General features: G+C 33.3%; 1 protein-coding gene across 21 annotated transcripts in view; it reads right to left on the bottom strand.

Moving 5' to 3' along the window:
- Window positions 1–22,073, bottom strand: part of LOC143229430 (uncharacterized) — a 252,158-nt gene that overhangs the window by 97,183 nt on the left and 132,902 nt on the right. For 10 of the 21 annotated variants that reach the window (XM_076461745.1, XM_076461742.1, XM_076461753.1 and 7 more), the window contains 5 exons: window positions 3,884–3,918; window positions 3,392–3,427; window positions 2,572–2,607; window positions 2,138–2,182; window positions 849–875 (listed from right to left, as the gene is read on the bottom strand). In XM_076461745.1, coding sequence (XP_076317860.1) covers window positions 849–875; window positions 2,138–2,182; window positions 2,572–2,607; window positions 3,392–3,427; window positions 3,884–3,918 — 179 coding nt within the window. Of the gene's footprint in view, window positions 1–848; window positions 876–2,137; window positions 2,183–2,571; window positions 2,608–3,361; window positions 3,428–3,883; window positions 3,919–4,143; window positions 4,401–13,842; window positions 13,865–22,073 lie in introns of those variants that run through there. The other 11 variants (XM_076461752.1, XM_076461751.1, XM_076461749.1 and 8 more) reach the window with 8 other exon arrangements.

Below are 22,073 nucleotides of genomic sequence, written 5' to 3' on the forward strand. Positions count from 1 at the left end.
TCTATAGATAAAAAAGTATAACTCTGATTAAAGATTGATATCTAGATAAACAAAATATAGATAAATACCAGATACTAATTACATTTTATAAACAAGAAACCAGAAAATATACAAGCATTAAAAGGAGACAAGTAAAATACAAGGAAGGCAGTTAATCAACAGCACATACAGCCACCTATTGTGCTATTTCTGTCTAATCAACTTAAAACAATTTGACTGTTTCATATATAATGCATCCCAGCTCCAAAGTGGAGAGCACGTTTTTGCAACAAGGGGTCGTGACGCTATGAATCCTTACCTCAGGTTAAGAGTCCAGACACACTTAACCACAAGGCTATATGCTACATGCATAGCCCTGAATAATACAAGGTACTTTTCATTTATTTGGAAGCATGTTAATCAATCATTCAAAATGGCAACACTTACAAAATTAAAACAACCATAACAAAGTATGTCTTATGTTGTTTTATTTAACTGATTATTATTTTTTAATTAACTAGTTCATACAAAAAACACACAACACTACAAAATGCTCCCTATTTTAGACTTCAATCCATAAATTCTAATTCAAAGTAATGTGCTGAGACTGATGCTCTAACAATTCAGATATCAAAGCTCAAGTACAACACAGACAACTTCCATTCTGACTGTTAGAATGTGAAAGTATAAGAATCCAGAAGTGACAGTATGCACTTGAACATTTTCTTCTCATGGTTGACAGATCTTGATGTAATTTTTATGCCTTCTGCTACAAAATGATAAAGTTATAATAAACTATTTAGTTTATTGTAGCCAGAAATCTCTACATATTTGTGTATGGATAAACAATAATAGTTTCATATGCTTACCTTGTCACCCTTTTCTCCTCTTTGTCCCTTAATACAAAAACAAACACAAACCAGTTTTAGTCATTATATTCTGTTATCAAAATGTTTATTTAAAACAATTAGGTTAATTACATTTCATCTACTAACTTCCAATACAGAACAACAAATTCTGCAACCTTCTCACTGATGTAAATAAAGCCACTCTAGGTTTTGAGACTTTGCAATTAAGTCTTTTTGACTCCAAAGAAGAGTACTCGAAATACACATTACACAACTATAAACACAAAAATAGCTGAACTTTTACTATCAAAATTATGTATATTATAGATAGGTTTTAAGAGCAGAAAAAAGTTTTCTACATCAAGAATACAAGGTTATCCTAATATACCAAAATTACAGTATATACATCACTGCAAATTATTCAAAACTGTAAAGTTATAACATAATTGAACATATATATCATTCTTTTGATGTATATGCACACACATACATAATATGCACAAAGAGAGGGTTGAACATATTACTTTTGAATATACAAATCAGCAAGTCAAATAATAACAACAACCAATGTGAAACTTGGATGGAGGAGTGCGTATTAAGTTATATTTTGATGTTGTTTGGCATTTTAATATTCAGATAACTAAAAAAGATAGACAACTGTAAAATGCAAACAAGTGCCATATTTTTTTTAAAAAAACTCACTACTTTTAAAAATACTTGTTTGTTAATTTACTACTCCCATTCAACCACTGAATACCTCAGGTAGCAGGAGGATGAAATAGATTTTAATGCTATTCCATAAAAGGTCATACCAGTCACATTACTAGATGAAATATTTTTCGGTTTCTATGTACTAGGATTATTGAAAACTGTGCAAAGAAACCACTGTTCTCCTACACTAGACAGACTACAGAAAACATACAGAGAGGAGTGATGTGCTGTGGACATAACAGCCTTGTAATAGAGCATTTTACAAAAGAAACTGTGATATAGGCCTGTTATTAAGATTCATAGTCATTAAATAAATCATTACAGGCTCCAAAATCATATTAATAAAATATATTCAACCCTCTGTATGCATTTTCTTTATACTCATCACTTCTAGTAATCTAATTTTCAAATTACTACACAACAAACATTCATTCTTATTTTTTTCATATGCAAGCATTGGTTAAGATTGGTACGCATTACTGCAAAACTACAAAAATTACTTTGTGAATATAAACAAAAAAATTCAGCTTGTATTTGAAAAAGTATATTAGTAATAGACTGCAAAAAAAAGCAAATAGAAAATCAAATTATTTTCTTACTTTTGCTCCTTCACGTCCTGGCATTCCAGGCAAACCCATTGGACCCTAAACATGCATAACCAAAGTGCATGCTAAAGTTAATATTTGTGACCATGCAAGCAGAAGCATCTCTAAAAGTGCTCATTCATTGAATGGAAAATATTATTTAACCACCACATAGACATATACAAACCAATTAAGTAAATCTTTTACATGCCTGGGTACAGCAGTAAAATGAAATAAATCATAAGCATGCTAATGACTTTTATGAATATGTTGAAAATATCAAGCAGTTTGAAGTAAATAGATTTTGAATCAATACAAAAATAGCACATAGCAACTTAAAAACAATATGTCAAGATACATAACAGAAGTAGGTTTCTCAAAATATTATATTAAAACAAGCTCTCGCAAAGAATGCAATCAATGCAGCTAATTCAGAAAATACTTCTTACCTGTTCACCTTTTAATCCCTCCATTCCTATTGCACCCTGAAAAATAAAAAGAATATACACATCACTATAAGTACTGGGCAGCTTTTGGATATAAAAAATTCAGCACAATATTGAAATGTGATAATAAAAACACAATGACAAACAACATTAACAAAGTGTACAGTGCTATAACAGAAAGAATGCTACACTCAAGGACTACTTCTAGGAAGATTAGATAATAAGTTAGGGGATCAAGGAATAGAGGTTTAAGAAACATATTGCACTATCTATAGAATTCCTTTCCATTCATCACAGGCACTAAATGGAGTAAACAAAGTAACACAAACAATGATGATTTAATAATTAGTGTATCATTAGTATAAACACAAATTATGTTTTATTGTTTCATATCTTTTAATCCGTGTAAAGAAAGCAACTTTTATTAAAATGAAAGTAAAATAACAATATGATAAGGAAATTAGATTGTAAAATTTAATAAAGAGTGAACATATAGCTCACATGTCTGTGTGTGTCTATATGTATAACTACAAAACAAAATTTATGTTACATATTCAATAAAAATCTGATTATTGTTTTAATTGCTTCTGTTTAATCATGCCAGACAGTTGCACATCCAATCTCATATAGTCACCATTTGAGAATGTATTTCAAGTCATTCTCCATATGTTTATCCCAATTCTGAAAAAAGCCAAAAAGTGAAATCCTGGATATGTATATGTCTCCTGAAAATTTTGAATTCATATATTTTGATATAATGACAGTTCAACATTTAAAAATGTATTCTTCTCACTTAAATATCATTCAGAGAGTAAAATCTTACTGGGAAGCCAGGCTTTCCTGGTGGTCCTTCAGGGCCCTACAGGATAGACAAGAAAATATAAACTTAAAAGCTTTCACAAAATTTATGAATAACTACTTTAAAAGTATTACTACCCAAAAAATCATAGAATGTATATACATGCACATGTTTATACAATTAGTACAGTCAACACAGGAAATCACATTTTTGTATACTGAACAGCTGGGCAGCATGTGGAACAGAAAAGGAAGTTATTTTATTTTTATATCAATCTACTTCAATTTTACAGGGTATGTTTTACCTTTCACTCCATTCTTTCCAAGTTATATATATGTAAAGAGAAAGAGAATATAAAAAATTACACAAAACATATAGTACATTCTCTGATTACTTTGTAGGAACACAATTTTATCAATTCTAATAATAACAATATCTACTAACATTTTAATTTTCTTTTTTATCAGGTGATAGTTTTACCTATTATTTAGATACAGTAATCATAATGTGCCATACCATTAGTCCTGGTCGCCCTCTCTTCCCTCGAGGCCCTGGATTTAAAAATAAATGTAAGCTTTATTTTAAATGTATGTTAATAGTAATAGATCACAATTCAAAATAACCACATGCTAAATATCACGCTATTTTATAAAAGGTTACAAATGCTAAGAAAGTTCAACGTATTATATTAACTAATAACTACAATAAAAGAATAAAAACGTTAAAAGACATATAATGGAAATACTATAATATTAGTATTATCTAATCAAAAACACCTTGTGTGTGAAAAAACAGCAAGCAAGAATGGATTAAATCAGTGGTTCCCAACCAGCGGTGCGAGATAGCGTTCCAGAGGGTGCGAGATTACATTTGTTTTGGCCACCTTCACCTTTATTCTTAAATAAATAATAACTGTGAGGGGTGCGAGAACATATTAAAATTTTTAGGGGTGGGGGTGAGGGGCATAAAAAAGGTTGGGAACCACTGAATTAAATGTACGACTAATCAAAATCAGCGGCGGAACTGGTAACTACATTTACAGCACTGATAAGAATTTTACAGCAAATATTCATTCATTGATTGGCTAGACCGCGTGTTTTTTTTTTTTGTTGTTGTTGTTGTTTTCAACTTCAGGCACGATTAGCGAGTGCACGTTCTTTCACTTTATCGTTTTGCTGCTCATAATCAACAGGTCTTTAATCCAAATAATGAATGAAAAAAAAAAAAAAACTGCAAGCGATCCTCTTTTACCCGTAAATAAAGCTTTAGAGACAATGTTAGACCGATAGCTTTCGTGAGTTTTTACGTAGGTGTGCACCAAAAGTTTCGTAAAACTTGAATGTTTTTTGTTGAACAACTTCGCAAACGTGACTCATATCTTGACCGAATGTGATAGGCAATTATGGGGAATTAGTATATATTTATCAGTGTACAAAATTTAAGAAAAAAATCCATAAAAGTTAAATTTGTTCTTCTATCAAATAAAGTTTCCTTATGTTTTGATGTGAAGAAAAAAAAGTTTTGGTTTGGTTTGTTTTGAATTTCGCGCAAAGCTACTCGAGGACTATCTGCGCTAGTCATCCCTAATTTAGCAGTGTAAGACTAGAGGGAAGGCAGCTAATCATCACCACCCACCGCCAACACTTGGGCTATTATTTTACCAACGAATAATGGGATTGACCGTCACATAACGCCCCCGCGGCTGAAAAGGCGAGCATATCCGATGTGACTGGAATTCTAACCCGTGACCCTCGGATTAAAAAAAAAGAATCTCAATAGAAATTAAAGATTTTATACCTCATGTATATCTTAGTGGTTCCCATTAAGGTTTGGTATGCGAAGTAAGATACCACTAGAGTACATTCACTAAAAATATGATAGTTTGAATTATCACAGTCCAAGCTGCAGCACTATTCGTTGGTAAAAGAGTAGCCCAAGAGTTGGCGGTGGGTGGTGATGACTAGCTGCCTTCCCTCTAGTCTTACACTGCTAAATTAGGGACAGCTAGCACAGATAGTCCTCGAGCAGCTTTGTGCGAAATTTCCAAACAAACAAACAAAACCAAGCTGCAGAAGGTAGAATATCACCAATCTATTACACCTATTACTTGCTTCAAAGCACACGACACACTACCACGCTTTTATGTGCTGTTCACTACAACTTCCGAGAGGTCATGTTTACAGTTGTTCTAAACTGATTCACATTTGCTTATGATAAAAGTAAAGTTACTACTAATATACATGTTTGTGACAGCAAAAAATAAAACGAGAAATGGTTTAGATATTATACTGGCTTACCAAATTTAAGATTGTGTGCCTGGACGTAATTGCAATCAATCTTCAACAACGTGAACAAAAATTCCTCAATTAATAAGTATTGTTTTGTTGTTGAGTTATAAATATTAATAAAATAAGACTCGGTTGTATTAGTTCTAGGCTTATTAATTTTTTATAATTATATATATTTAAACTAATTGTCTCAAGTAAATATTTCTGCTTTCCTAGCAAAATTTACTAAATAGCTAAAGAATAAATGAAGTAAATATAAACAAAAAGTTGCATTGATCGAAGAATTTAAAACTGTATTGTTGCTACCAAAAAATAACTTTATTCTTATGATGTATCTACAATTTTCGCGGCCCCCCCGCTAGTACAGCTGTATGTTTCCGGATTTACAACGCTAAAATCAGGGGTTCGATTCCCCTCGGTGGGCTCCGCAGATAGCCCGATGTGGCTTTGCTATAAGAAACACATAAACACACACACAATTTTCGCCTGAATGCGCTTTGGAAGTAAAACGAGTTATACAAAAAAAATTATCTGGATAAAAAGCAGCATTCTGATGACAATGCTGAAGTACTTTTCAAATTAATAAATGACTAAGATGAATAGTAAAGTGATTTCATACTAAAGTTTGACACGCAAATAAGTTATACAAGTAAAATCACCATTTTTAGTTACCTGTGATCACTACTTTATGTTACCCAAGTTTATATGTATTTCAACACGGTTTTCATTTATGCTTATAATAACGAATAGCCTAATTAAGTATTGGCTACAACTGCAATATACCATGTTTTAACAAGAGCATTTTTGAGTGAACTTGGGTTCATTTAAATCACTTCGTATTACTTAAGTCACTGCACACATTTAGTAGTTCTGTAAAGTGCTAAGCTTTTTTTTCAACACTACTTAAATATCTTTTAAAATAAGCTTTATATATTGTTGAAGTCTTTGCAATTTCCACACTTTTCCAGTACTAAACTTTAATAAGAACTTGAATGGTACGAAACCATTGAAACGAACAGAAATGTCTATTTTTCTATATAAGCTACACGAAGGTTATCTGCGCTAGCCGTCTCTAATGTAGCAATGTAAGACTAGAGGGAAGGCATCTTGTCACCACCACCCGCCGCCTACTCTTAAGCTGCTTTTTTACCAACGAATAGTGGGATTAACCGTGACACTATAATGCCCCTACGGCTGAAAGGACGAGCATGTTTGGTGTGAAGAGAATTCGAACCCACGTCCTTCTGATTACGAGTCGAGTGCCTTAACCACCTGGCCATGTCGATCCTTGGTCTCATGAGGCGGACAGATCTCTACAAACTATGACATTCTCTAGAATACACTTTGTAGAAAACGGGCAAGATCTTAAAATTTAACAAGCAAAGTACCAACAAGAAATCCAAGTCTAAACGATCTTTTGAGGCACTGATGAAATAAAATAAAGAAACACACACACACACACACACACATATATATATATATATATATATACACACACACACAAACATATGTTGTTGTTTTTTCACTTACTAAAAATAGGAACAAGAATACAAGCGACAAATCATTGGAAGTCTTTTATGAAAGACACAAAGCTATCCACTACAGTGACTGATCATTGGTTGAGTTATGGAGTGAACAGTAGTCGTTAGTTTAATGCCACATGCGATCTTACAAACAAGCAAGCAATTGCAATAACAGCACTCAGCTGTATGTCTGCGGACTTTCATCGCTAAAATCCGGGTTTCGATACCCGTGGTGGGCAGAGCACAGATAGCCCATTGTGTAGCTTTGTGCTTAATTCAAAACAAAACAACAATAACTTGAAAGAGTGAATATTATACCCCCCGCTAGTACAGCGGTATGTCTTCGGGTTTACAACGCTAAAATCAGGGGTTCGATTCCCCTCGGTGGGCTCAGCAGATAGCCCGATGTGGCTTTGCTATAAGAAAAAACAAACAAACAATAACAGCAATAAAACCATCAAAGTCATCAGACAATTTCCTTCCTCACGTTGCTTAGTTTTTATACTGTTTAAAAGCTTATTAAACCTGTAAAATTAAGCGAACAATGAATTAGTACACTTTGTCAACTACATCCTCATTTCTCTACAAGCAGTTTAATAACAGACTTTAAAATGCTTCTACATGCCACACATGATGCACTAATTACTCTCTTTTCAAAAAAGCTACAGCCTTTTAGAAGTCCATTTAATTAAAGTGTTCAGTACAGATGACAAACAAATTTTACACTTTGACTCTCTTGGGCTTTTCTAAATAAAAAACAAACAAAAGGGAGATAATAACTTTCGCCTGAAAATGATAATTTAACATTATTAAAGACATAGAATTGATTATTATATTTAAGTTTATAGACAACGTTTTTTTAGTACATTAACTGAAAGAAATTTAAAAGAAACAAAAAATGATCCACAACATTTTCCGTCAAAAGCCATGCAATAAATAATTGTTTCGTATTACTTAAGCCTTTCATGAAAATTATATGAACACTCATAAATCCAGACGCGGACGTAAAAATTAAAATGATGAATTACCTTGTTTTTTCTCATGCGAATACTCGTGAAACGTTTTGTTAATGGGTAGTGTTTAAGACTTTCTTTTTCTTTAAGGAATGCAAACTTTTGTTCTATCTTGTCAATGAATACTTAACGCATAACGCAAGCATTAAACATTATTTTTACAGTGTTTATTTTTGCATTATAGTGACGAAAACAACAAAACCTAATAAAAATGTAAAAATTAGCCGCGCCAATAACAAATTATCTTAGCTCCACCAGAAGTAAAAAAAAGTTAAAAGGTTAAAAGTTAAATGTCTAAGATAAATAGGTATCTGTTTATCAGATAAAATTCAAACAATAAAGCTGGTAAAAAAAGCATCCTGTTGTTGCTGGTTCTCTCAATGTTAAATTTAGGTAAGTATACGGCGAGTTAAAAAGGGTTAAAACCTCTTGAGTATTATATATATTGCACACACACACACACACATCACCATAATAAAACGTTTAACTGTATTTCTTTGGTTTGGTGACCCAAACTACGCTGATGAACCTTGAATAGGCGAAACTGAAGTTCACACAAGAGGGATCCTCCAGCAGCACAATAGTATGTCTACGAACTTACAATGCTATAAACTGGGTTTCAGTATTCGTGGTGAGTAAAGCACAGATAAGCCCATTGTGTAGATTTGAGCTTAACTGGAAACAAACACAGCAGAGGGTACGGCGAACCAAAAACGCACTAGGTTTCTACGTCACAGATTATATTTTCAATTTTACTTTTGGCGAAATAATTTTTTTTAGCACAAAGCTACACAATGGGCTATCTGTGCCCTGTCCACCACAGGTATCGAAACCAGGTTTCTATCGTTGTAAGTCCGCAGATATACCGCTGTGCCACTGAGGACTTGGTGAAATGAAAATAAATTCGTAATATATTTATTCTGTTGTAACTAGTGTAAGCAGAACACAGAACGATATATAGAAACATCAATTGAAAAGTTGCAATCACATCCTAAAACTTGTGTGAAAAATATCTTTGTGGTAGTGATAAGGAGCTGTACTGACAAAAATATTCGTACGTTATTTATGTGACAAGCTTTACGTCTGTCTACCGTCATCAAGATAATAAAACTGTTATGAATAATAATTGTAAGGCTACTTGCAACCAATTCAGTATAAGAGGATTATGACAGCTATGATAATTCTGTCCTGTCATGTCAATATACAGAAAAGACAGTTTTCAGTTCCTTATTATATTAAAACGGTGATTCCAGTGTTATCTGTAGCATGATAACATGGATGCCACCCATCGTTTTAAGCCCGATTTCACGACATTGCTTTCTTAGCATCCAATCTGGTATTATTATTTTATTTATACATTTGTTTTTGTTATGGTGTGTACAGCTCTTATATTTGTCGTAAGTATTAGACCTATTACATTTTTAAACACTTATATTCATAATCTATCCCTTGGGTATTTTCAAGAATTAGTGGAATGTAAAATCACAGTCTTTCAACGGCACTGCATTTGTCATTTCCATTGCTGACAACACGTTTTGTTCAACCGAGAGCTCTTCAGGACGGCTAGGATACAAAAAAACACAGCAATGGTCGGAAATTATGTATGGAAGCCTTTTTATGGAATAACAGTTATTATGATATTTACAACTTTTACAAGCCGACAAAAAAGACTACATGCTATATATTTTAGACACTACATCACTGATCTAGTTTATAGGTCTAATACTATTGTTTTATGACAAATAATTGGAAAAAAATTTTCGCCAGCTTGTTAAAAGCATAAACACCATAACAATCGTTGTTTTATCAAACGGCTTACCAAAGTAAGCGTATCGACCACTGCAGTGTTTGTTTTATCCTAACTGTACTTAAGAGCTCTGGATTAAGCGAAACGCGTCAGCAACGGATGTGACAAATATAATATTTTTGAAATACTATCATTGTGCACTACTCTTAATTCTTAAGAATCCCTACGAACTAGATTAAGAATGTAGTGTTAACAAATGTAATGTGCCTAATAGTATAATACTAATGTATTAAGACAATTATACTTTATTTTAGAACAAATTCACATCATTAATTTTTTTGTTTGACTTTACTACTTTCGTAAGAAAATATAAAACAAATATCCTACTATCGGCTAAGAAATAACGTTATGTTTTTATTTTGAAAGATAAACATAACATTTATTACAGAAAACCCAATATTTATTGAAAATCGAATTTTCTGAAAGTGACATTCTAATAAACAGGTACTCTAACTGGAAATGTGTATCTATGATTACTACCAAAATCCATAATTTTATGTAATTAGACAACTTTCTTAACATTTTGCGTATTTATTGAGCTATATCACTAAATAGATTTTTATTCGCGATACTCACTGTTTATCCTAAATTAACGTCTTTTGTAACACTTTTTTTATTAGTTTTATAATGATGTGCAAGTTGTTGTTCTTTATTTACATGCAGAGTAATGTAACCAAGGGAAACAAATTATGCGTTTTCCGATACTTTTTGTAGATGAAAATTATTTAGTTTTCACAGTTTTCTATGTACGGAAACAAAAGTAAGAATATTGATATAAATTTTGCAAGAATTTTAACATAACTGTTTTGGGTTTCTTAGATATACGTGTGTGTGTGTGTTTCAACGTCTTGCAGTGGTTCCTGAAATTTGATTAGTTAATGATTTCAAATTGACCATAATTACAATACACTTACTTAATCTAGTTCCAACCATAATGATTCTTCGTGCATATAGCACTTAAAACATCACAGTAGCTACTGTATCCCTGCTAGCCAGATAAGTCGACATTGTATATAGCAGATGTATTGTGGTTGACATATAACAAGTTATTCGTTGCTTCCACTCAAAGCTTCTTAGAATTGTTGCTTGTTTTATAATTTCGCCCAAAGCTACACGAGGGGTATCTGCACTAGCCGTCCCTAATTTAGTGGTGTAAGGAAGGCAGCTAGTCATCACCACCCACCACCAACTCTTGGGCTACTCTTTTACCAACGAATAGTTGAATTGACCATCACATTATAACGTCCCCACGGCTGAAAGGGCGAGCATGTTTGGTGCGACGGGGATTCGAACCCGCGACCCTCAGATTACGTATCGAACGCCTTAACCCAGATGGCCATGCCGGGCCCTTCTTAGAATTACAAATATAGTCTTCTTACATTGACGCTGGGGTTGCTTTATCCGTTTCCAGAACAATAAGACTAGCTTGTTGGTTCGCCAGTGCTTGTGAATGATAGTAATATGAACTCAAATAAAAATATTAAAATAAGTTCATGTTTGTTAATCCTTACTTTAAAAGCCGATTTGCAGCTTACTTAAATAGGTTTTCAAGCGCATACTGAAACCCTTCAATTATAGAAATACAGTACCCCACGGATCAGCGGAAAGTCTGAAGCTTTTAAACGCTACAAATCAGGTTACAATACTTGCTATGAGGAGAGCACAGATAGATGCCCAATTGAATTAGTTTGCGCTTAACGACAAACAAATCGAAGTAAAGTTTTTTGTCATACTCTATAACAAACATTTAGTACAAGTTACCTCAACTATGAATACATTGAAAGAATCTGTTGGAGGTTGAGTTATTTATGTTGTTCCCCAGTCTATGGACTTACACTACTAGAAACAGTTTGGATACTTGTGGTGAGAAGAGCACAGATAACCCTTTGTACTTTGTGTAACTTTGTACTATATAACTAACCTCATTTAAGTTACTTAGCCGTGACGTAATCCAACAGTCTAAATGTATTCAAAACTTTCATGCTTTTGTAATTGTTAGTAAAATTAAAGAAACTTCGAACATATATATTTTTTACAATAAACAGTTTGTTTTAATCCTTTTCAAGAGAAGGCTTTTATTTGGCCTGGCATGGCCAAGCGTGTTAAGGCGTGCGACTCGTAATCTGAGGGTCGCGAGTTCGCATCCCCGTCGCGCCAAACATGCTCGCCCTTTCAGCCGTGGGGGCGTTATAATGTGACGGTCAATCCCAATATTCGTTGGTAAAAGAGTAGTCCAAGAGTTAGCGGTGGGTGGTGATGACTAGCTGCCTTCCCTCTAGTCTTACACTGCAAAATTAGGGACGGCTAGCACAGATAGCCCTCGAGTAGCTTTGTACGAAATTCAAAAAAACAAGCAAAGGCTTTTATTTTCCGTATTTGTGTGTGCAACAAAAGGCTATCTGCTCAGCCTACCGAGGGGAATCGAACACCTGATTTTAGCGTTGTAAATCAGGAGACATACCGCTGTACTAGCGGGAAGCCCGTATTTGTGATCGAAAGTTAATAGTTTTCTAAGAGCACTCTTTAAAATAATTAAGATATTATCCACAGCTGCCTTTAATAGCATCCTCGCTCATTTCTTTCGGAAATAAATTTGTTCAAGTGAAAATTACATAATAAAAGATCAAACCGCAACTAAACACCACCGTTTTAAAATTCGTAAAATATTTACTGGACAACACAGAAACGTTTTGATTCACTGTTTTTCTGAAACTTCTTCATATGTTTCTAGAATCAATCAATTCAACGACCTATGAAGTGAAAACAAAAATCAATTTATCGTTGTCTTGTATATCTATTAGTCCAGAGAAGGAAGAATCTAATAAAATTGTCAGAGTCATTAGAAATATAGATCCTTTAATAATGGGAAGCAAATTGAAAAAAATGTCAATAGTTTAAGGATATCCCATAATAGAAGAAAAAACAAATATTGATATAGAACCCACTAGAGCCTGTAGAGAAAAGTAAATAAAATGGCGCGTCGGGTGGTCATAATTTCTTTTTGTGGGGTCCAATATAAGTTTGACTGAAAAGCCTCACTCGGAAGACACTTTTAATTATGGAGCTTCTGGTCATCAAATAGTAATCTATATACTGAAAAAAAAGTTTGGCATTCCTTGGGGCTGAGGTCAAAGTTAATAAGGTGTGGTCCATATTAAACAAATTACGATTATTAAAATACTTTAATTCCGATTCAAATATCGTTCGTAATGCACACGTTACTCCTCGCAAGTTTGTTACAGAAACCTCTAATTTTATAATTCAAAAAGAAAACGTGGAGTATCTGCCTAATTTGTACATATTTTGAAGTAAATAATTAATATAAATATGATAAAATACGCTCACAAGTTAAAACTGTTTTTTACCATCTGCTGCTTGTTAAAATACAAATGATAATATTAACATTTTAGTTATATATATGTATTCTTATGCAATTAGATGAAGCTAGAATCATATTCATGATGTCAGAAAAACACGTAAGTTCAAGAAGTCTTGATAAAAATGAATAAAACTCTGTAACCTAAGCGCTTTTGAAAGGTGGACTGTTTCTTCTTCAGGGGCAAACTTTCGAAAGTGTTCGGGTTATAAGGTTTTTATTCGTTTTTATTAAGCTAGAATTATAGACATACTCTTTAAAAGTTCTTTAACTGCATACTTGTCAGGAAGGTAAACAACCACCACAGGTTTAGGCCATATTTGATATACATACAGTAATGGACGTAATTATGTACACGTGCAACACACACACAGGAAATAAAAACAAATAACAGAACTTAGAAGATGAATATTAATAGTATAAAGCATTATATCACAGAAAATAGAAAATAAAAGCTAATATTATTACCTATAATTTACAGATTCAGAGAGGTTGTTTGGTCGCCTTCTGAACTTTTTACTCTGTAAGCACATACAATGTCAAGAATGTTCACAATCACAACTTCGTGCTGGTGAAACCACAGATGTGAGCGCCCCATCGATCTTTTTACCATCAGTATACAATTTTACTCTATTTGCTGTATGTATGAATTCATTGTCTTGCTGAAGGACGAATCTCCACCCGATGTGTCGTGTTTCCGAGGGAAAAGTATAGTTAATTAAAATTCATATTACTTGTCAAGCAGTCAAGAGTGTCATTAATTTCGTGTAAATCAATGACATCACTGACTGAGGTACAACCACAAACTTGTACTGGTCTTCCACCATGTTTCACTGTATACGTGCATAAACCATATTACCGTTTTCCTCTCCGACGTTAAAAAAACTATGGTTGATTCTTGCCAACAGCAGAATTCGAACTTCTCCATTTTTGTCGATGTTACTGTTTGTGGTCCACTGCTTATTTAACTCTTTTGATTTCATTTTGTCACCTTTCTTCAGCGGAGGATTTTGAGAACCATAATACTTATTATTTTTGAGGATACATTCATACTATTTACAGTTAGGTCGTCAGCAGGATCTGTATTCAACCATCATCTATCCTGTAAAGTGTGTGCCCTGAGATACTTAACGTCGCTGTTGGAGGCTTTCAGTTTTCTACCTCGACAACTCCCTGTCGTTGACAGTATCAGTTTGCTTTCCTCTTTTTAGTGTCTTGTACATGGTTTCTATTGAAGCACAGAATTGTATTACAGTTTTTTGCATAAATTATTCTTGATCATCAAAAGATTTTGTTTATACATGCTTGCCGTGATATTTCAGTCCTGGGAACTTTGTTTTAAAATATAGAACTACTGACAGCTTGTATTTGTTTGAGCTTGATGCAACACATCTTTGATTGGCTGGTTGAAAACCAATCACGGTATGAAATTTCAGGCCATGTTTATACTCTAGTGCAGTTCATTTCCTCACTATAATAACGGCGGCATTCTCTTAGTAATTGCTTTGTATATCTCTTTGCCCGCATTGTTACCATAATTAACTGCAATGCTGTACTTCCTAAGATTGTATTGAGATATTTAAAAGTTTCAAAAACGCCTCGCGCGCGCATATGTATTTTCTGATAGCAAGCCACATCAGGCTATCTGCTAAGTCCACCGAGGGGAATCGAGCCTCTGATTTTAGCGTTCCAAAAACGCAGCTTAACAGCAAAGCATTCCCGTAACAGCTACAAAAATAAGACATCTACAGGTACGTTAGGACATCTAAGGTAATTTATTTACCTTTATCTATTTCTAATCGAAACATATTATAATAGAATTACTTAAAATAATACACATCTAGTGTAATACTTCAATAAAATATGCAAGATTCAAGTTAAGGAAATCAAATATCCAACAATACGTACACGTACCTTTTTTAAATTATATTTATTAGCACATACACTTGCTACGTAATAACCACAACCAACGTATTAAAATTTTAATTTTTGTTTGCGATCAAACATGGTCAGATTTTTTTTACTTAGGGATCCTAAGTGTATATTAAAATGTTATACAAGTTTCTGTATAAATAACGAACTATGAAATACATTTATGAATGTTACACATGACATGGGAAAATGGTAGAACATCATAGTTTTGAGCTGAAACAACTGTTTGCGTTTCAAACTGTCATTCATAAAATATATTGTACTGATGATTAAACTAAAGCCAATAGGAAATACTCACTTATTTCACTTAAATTTTGTACACAGAGAACCGAAAAGAATTTAATTGCAATATCTATCAGTGTTATATGAATATTTCCCACTACATACGTTCTTCCACAATGAATTCAGCCTGATTGTTTTTTTGAATTTCGCACAAAGCTGCACGAGGGCTATCTGCGCTGGCCGTCTCTAAATTAGCAGTGTAAGACTAGAGGGAAGGCAGCTAGTCATCACCACTCACATCACTGAGTATGTTTGATGTGACGGGATTCAAACCCACGAGCCTTAGACTACGAATCGAAGCCCTTACAACCTGGCCATGCCGGGCCCTAAACTCAGCCTAGCCTGAGAGGAGACACCATTACTTTCGCATAATCAAATAAAAAGAAGCCAAGTCGCCAAAATACTACTCGCCGACTCCATGCTCGAATTTCTTTCTCGAAAGATGAGCAAAGTCGTTTGACAACCTGAACACGTCTTGTCTTTATTTTCACAGTTTTACGAACCGCTCTTTCAAAATTGTTTTGGAACTATTTGTTTGTTCATTGGAAGAGATGCTTCAAATATACATAAATATATAAAATGATTAGAAACGAACTATCTCACGCTAAGATACGAGAAGTAAAGTAGTGTATTATTATAAACAAAGGTGAAGTATATGTGATGTTGTTAATGTACTCGTTGTTGCTTGTTAAATTAAAAGGAGAAGCACATTAACGTTAACCCTAAAAACATAAAAACGTTTAAGGTATTAAACTAAATAACTAAATACACTGTAGTTACAGCAACATTTCAATGATTGAGAAAAAAGTTAACACAATGTTTCCAGGACACAACATATAAGTTTAAAGTTATCCCTTAATCTATTTATCTACATGTAATTATCTATTTAAACTTTCTGCACATTTGGATGACTGATTTTCTCTTTTAATTCTAAAACTTTTCCAATTTTCCGTCAGTACAGCAATTCATTGGAATTGTTCCAATACATTTGTGGCTATGTGCTAGATTAATATTTTTCAATAAAAATCATCTCCGTCGTCTTTTACTAAATAAGTTAAATTTCGGACCCTCTTTTCGCAATTAAGTTAATATACGATGATTTACACGAGAAAGCTGGAATAAGAATTATTCTAAGAGTGCTACATTACAGGCCTTGCCAAGTGTAACACATTTATTATTGTGTATTTATTTTAATATTTGTTTTAGTTAAATATATATTTAAAAATGCGTGTAACTTATATTGTTAAATGCGTATTGCGAAAGTTCTGCCTATTCTCTTAATTTGTAGAAAATATTCCAGTGTAAGAATTAACTATGTACTAGATGTGAATGTAATACTAGTGACTGTCAGTACTGTTGCCAAGTGAACTTTCGAGAACGTCTCCTTAAAAAGTTTATAATTCGACACCCGGAGAGTTAGTTTAATAACACTGTTGGCCTGTTACAGTCAGTATACCATAATTGTGATAAACGCTTATTAATCGTAAAACTACAGATACTTGACAGGGACGTATACAGATTTCAAACATTACAAACCGTTTAAATTCCGTGAATTAACTTCGGACGTTACTATTTCTACGAGGATATCAGATATTGTCGTCAAAGATATACTTGTGTATAAAGATAGAATTAATCCGCTCTCCATGAACCGTCGATAAAAGATTGAGCTCCAGATCAGATAGAAGACTCAGTACCATTTGTAAGTTTGTAAACTTATTGTATATAAATCATTATTTGTAATAACTGTTATTATAAATTATATTATTGTATGCTTATTAAAATATATTTATATTAAGAAAGAAAATGATGTGGATCAATCTTGTTGCCAAATATCACAAATGTGATACATATTGACATTTAATTAATTTCTAAATTCAAAATAAAACTTTAGGCTATTTGAAATCGTATACGTTAAGATAACGTAACATAATAAATCTGAGATTCGTCCGAGATAAATTATAATACGTAATGTACGCAACACAAATTATTATATTTTGTGATTATAAAAGCACTTACATAAACGGTGTTGCATCGTGATGGTAAGGCAAGGAGAACGGGATTTCAGCAGGGTAAAAACAAGCAACTCCAGCTAGCAGTTTGAACACAAGAGATGGTGAATAGGTTCAATCAACTTCTCACTGGAAGTTGTCTACAACACATCAGTCAGTGGCAGCTAAAGTAGTCATCTCCCTGGAAATTTATTTGTTCGTGTGTTTTAGCCCATAGCTGCACATTGACTATCTGTGATATGTCAACCACATGTATCAAATTTCGAATTTTAGGATTAAGAACCTTTTCAGAACAAAAGAATTAATACGAACTTGCAACCACACACGAATTACAGAACCTTGCTCATAAGCTTTTTCTAAAGCCCGTATAAATAGCCAATGGAAATCCAATTTTCGAAAGCTGTATGACAGGTAATACGTATCTCATACGTAACAAACAGAAACACACATTAATGGAAATACACACTTGCAAATATTATCGAGTATTCTTTTGGTCTTGAACTTCCTTGATGTCTCATAGAAGGTTCACGTTGAACAAGTTAATTTCGAGATGATATTGGTACAATTCATTAACATATGGATAACTAGCTCTCCATTCTTCATTGATCATATGCCAAGTTTTTATGGTTGAACTTATATAATATCTTCGTGAAAAAGACTTATATCCGGATTGAATCCGCTGAAGTTAAATGATTTGTACTATTCGAAATTTGTAAACGTTTCTAGTCAAATATTTAAAGTTCCCGATTAATAAGCTTTAGTCACAGTTATTGGTCCCGAGGTTTATAATATATAAACTATAGCAAACCAATAACATATACTGTCGCGTTGGTTACATTTATAGGCGTGAGGAGAGATTCTAGCAATTTCAGCCTGCACAACAATATTGACGATACACTAATGTTTACGTACACACACATTATTAATTTTTACACTCAAGAATCGTATACCGTTATATTTATATTTCGAAATTCACTAAAGTTGTAGAAGTTATGTACATGTTTATATATAAATTTAACTTAAACAAAGAATGAATATATAATAGTATATTCGTCACAACAATTATGCAAAACTATGTTATTTCCGATAATTAAACCAAGGTGATTGGCTGCCTTCCGATCTTTTCAGTTTTCACCTAAGCTTACACAGTTTTTATTAATAGAATGCTCAAATTATATTTTTGTGCAGGAAAGTTCATGATAGTCAGTATGCCAGTGGCCTCTTTACAGTCAAAATTTGTTGCATGATTAGGATCAGTGTCTTGATAAAAAATGAATCCACATCCACTATTCATGTGGGAATGACATAATGGATCGGAATCCGTACATAAAACTTTCAGCAGTCGTGTCAGATTTTTATGTAAATTGGAAGCTGTTTAGCGAGATGCAGCTTCAAAGCTGTAATGATCCCCACTGTAGGTGTTATACATTCATTACAATTCCATTGTCAAACGCGTTTCTCCAATTTTTCTCATTCCACTGTTTGTACTCCAATGATAATTTTAACCCTTTGGTCTGGATATCTTTTATCAGTAGTGCTTTCAGAGAAGCTACTCCTTCATTGAGATCACTTCACGCGAATCTTACGGTTCTAAAAATAACATTTATACTCTTTGTTTACAGTAAGATCGTTGGCAAAATCTGGACTCGACTGTCGTTAGTTTTGTGTAAACATATACCAAAACATTTAACATCACGTTTGGAGAGTTTTGCTTTTCTACCTCGACCACTTCTACTGTTAACAATATCAGTTTCTCGTACAATTTTTACTCTTACATTGAGCTTCTATCGAAAGATGGCGTCTCATGGCAATTTATCACAGGACATATATTTGACCAACCAAAGCTATCTGAATAATTGGGAAAGAAATGTCAAGAATAACATAAGTATAATGAGCTGGCATCACTAAAAATAATATATTGGTATCGGCTGGAAGTCGATGAAGTATGACTCAACGAAGGCAAAACATCCATTTTCGTGTCTAATTCAACATATCAGCCCTCTACAAGATGCCAGTATGTAAATGTGAGTTCATGCTATCCTATTTTCAAATACCTCTTTTGGATTTATGTGCATTTGGACTGTTCAAACGGGTCCGAGGGGGGCATCGTTCGTACACAGGTGATGGACTTTTGAAAGCACGTTGAAAGATGGGGAGGCAGAAACTATTAATATTAGTACATTAAGTGAAACCTCTTCAGTGGAAACTGTGTTACGTATCGACAGTTTTATGTTTCACTCTATTGTGTGAAAGAGATACACAAAAGCTAAAGGTCTACAGCTGTCTCTGTCCTTATACCGACAAAAGAGAAGGAAGATTGCTACTCAAAAACACCCACCGTTAACTCTTGGGCTACTATTATCTGACGAAATAGTGGGTTATTCACCGTGACTTTTACAGCAAACCATGGTTCGAAAATGCGAAGCTCATTTTTGCAACAAAAGGACACAAAGAATAAACCTATTTCAAAGTCCAGGGCACACTACTAAAATTTGTTACTAGGGTCAGTACAGTACACCATTCGTATGAGAAAGAAGGAACTCAATGTCTGGGTGCTCATTTTAATGTCGTTGTTGTATATTACGAGTAACCCTATTTGTCTGTAATTTTAAAGTAGAGATCACTGTATTTGTTATATATGCTTCAGTAGAAATGTGTGATTAGTTCACGGGGAACAGTTTTTGTACAAGATATTACAAAAACTTAAATATTTTATTAAGGTAATCTCTCAAGGTTTTTCTACGAAACGCACACACAAATAACACTTGGTACTATACATACACTCACATAATTTCAAATGTATCGTTAAGTTATTAAAATGTTTTAACGTAACACAAATGCGCATAATTTTTACAATACACGTCAAACTACTACTCTTTAAAACACTTGAAAGGTTGTTATTTTTTACAAATTATGACAGGAACAGACAAATAAAGTTGAAAATTATGAAACTAAAAACTGTTTGTTTGTTTTTAAACATAAAACAACATAGCGGGCTATCCATGGTCTTGCCCACAACGAATATCAAAACACAATTTTAAGTGTTACATGCTCTGAGGTAGCGCATAGAGGGCTAAAAAAGAAACTTTCGCTTTATAATTATTTGTATTCTCCTTGTATCGTTTTCGGATTTTCAATTTTACCGCCTTCTAGTGGTACAGCGGTATGTCTACGGACTTACAACGGTAGAAGACGAGATTCGATACCCGTGATGAGAAAAGGACAAACAGCCTATCGTGCAGCTTTGTGCTGAATTATAAACAAACATGAGCAAGTTCTTACTAACATCGAAAGAAATACAAAGCAAAACATTTAATAAAGAAATAACAAATTAAAAGCTACATATTTTTTATTAAATAATATAAATATTTTTCCCACCTAGTAGAATAAAAATTAATTTATGTTTTGCAATTTAAAATTAATGATACGTACTTTGTGTTAAAACCTTGTTTCAGCGATCATAGTTATCAGATAACGATTGTGCAGTATGTTAACTTCTGAGTAATAAACATACAAAGTTGATTTTATCTGTGAAACAGATGTTGTCACTTTAGCTGCTACGCAGGAGACACTCTACCGGCATCTGTACTAAATGTAGTAAACACATCTTTATTGTTTGCTATGAAAAGTTATTTAGTTTGTTCCCAAAGCTTATACACTTTTCTTTTTCCCTCTTCTCTTTTCTTCTTCTTTAGGCTAGCCAAGCCCAGATTTACGTGTTAAGCAGGGCAAGGCCCCTGGCCCTTATTTATCAATGCTAAGCACGAAATATCAGCCTTAACAATGAATAATAGGGCATTTTCAAGACTCCAAGCTCTATGAAACTATCTTATTTCACTATCTGAGATTCCAATAAAGTTGTCAGAGGAGTCGTCCAGTAGGGTAAGTCATGGTTAATGTCACTTTAGCTAGGATGGGCAACTTTTGTTTCCCAGTAATTGTATACAGTTCCTGTTCAGTAAAGCTTATATCCGATAAATTAAGTTCGTTTTCTCAAGTGGTAAAGGAAAAAAAAAAAATCAGATTCAAATATGTTACATAAAAATCGATTTTAGTTTTACGAGTTATTGCCAATGTTATAATAGTCAAAATTTATAAAAAAAAGTATTTTTCTAAATTATATAATTCATAGAAAGTCTAGTAAAATTGATTCAGACTTCATTGTCTATCAAAGATTTAGCAGTGTGTTTAACATCACTGAAGTCAGTTAAAAATCATGAAGTACCTAAAATAATTATTCAGTTTCGTATCGTGATAGCTTACGTGAAATATATCATGCTTTATCGAAATGTGAAAAATACTGATAAACGAAAGTGTCAAATAAAAAAATATGCACATCAGATTAATTCACGTTATATCCGTTAATTTTAGGCTTACTTATCAACAAGGTTACAGTAAGCTAAATTCAGAGTTCTATTATACACGGTGGACAGAGCGCAGAATGCACATTGTATGTTTTACACTAAGACAATAAAA

Source organism: Tachypleus tridentatus, chromosome 10 (genome assembly GCF_004210375.1).
Source record: "Tachypleus tridentatus isolate NWPU-2018 chromosome 10, ASM421037v1, whole genome shotgun sequence".
In the NCBI taxonomy this organism is placed as follows: domain Eukaryota; kingdom Metazoa; phylum Arthropoda; class Merostomata; order Xiphosura; family Limulidae; genus Tachypleus; species Tachypleus tridentatus.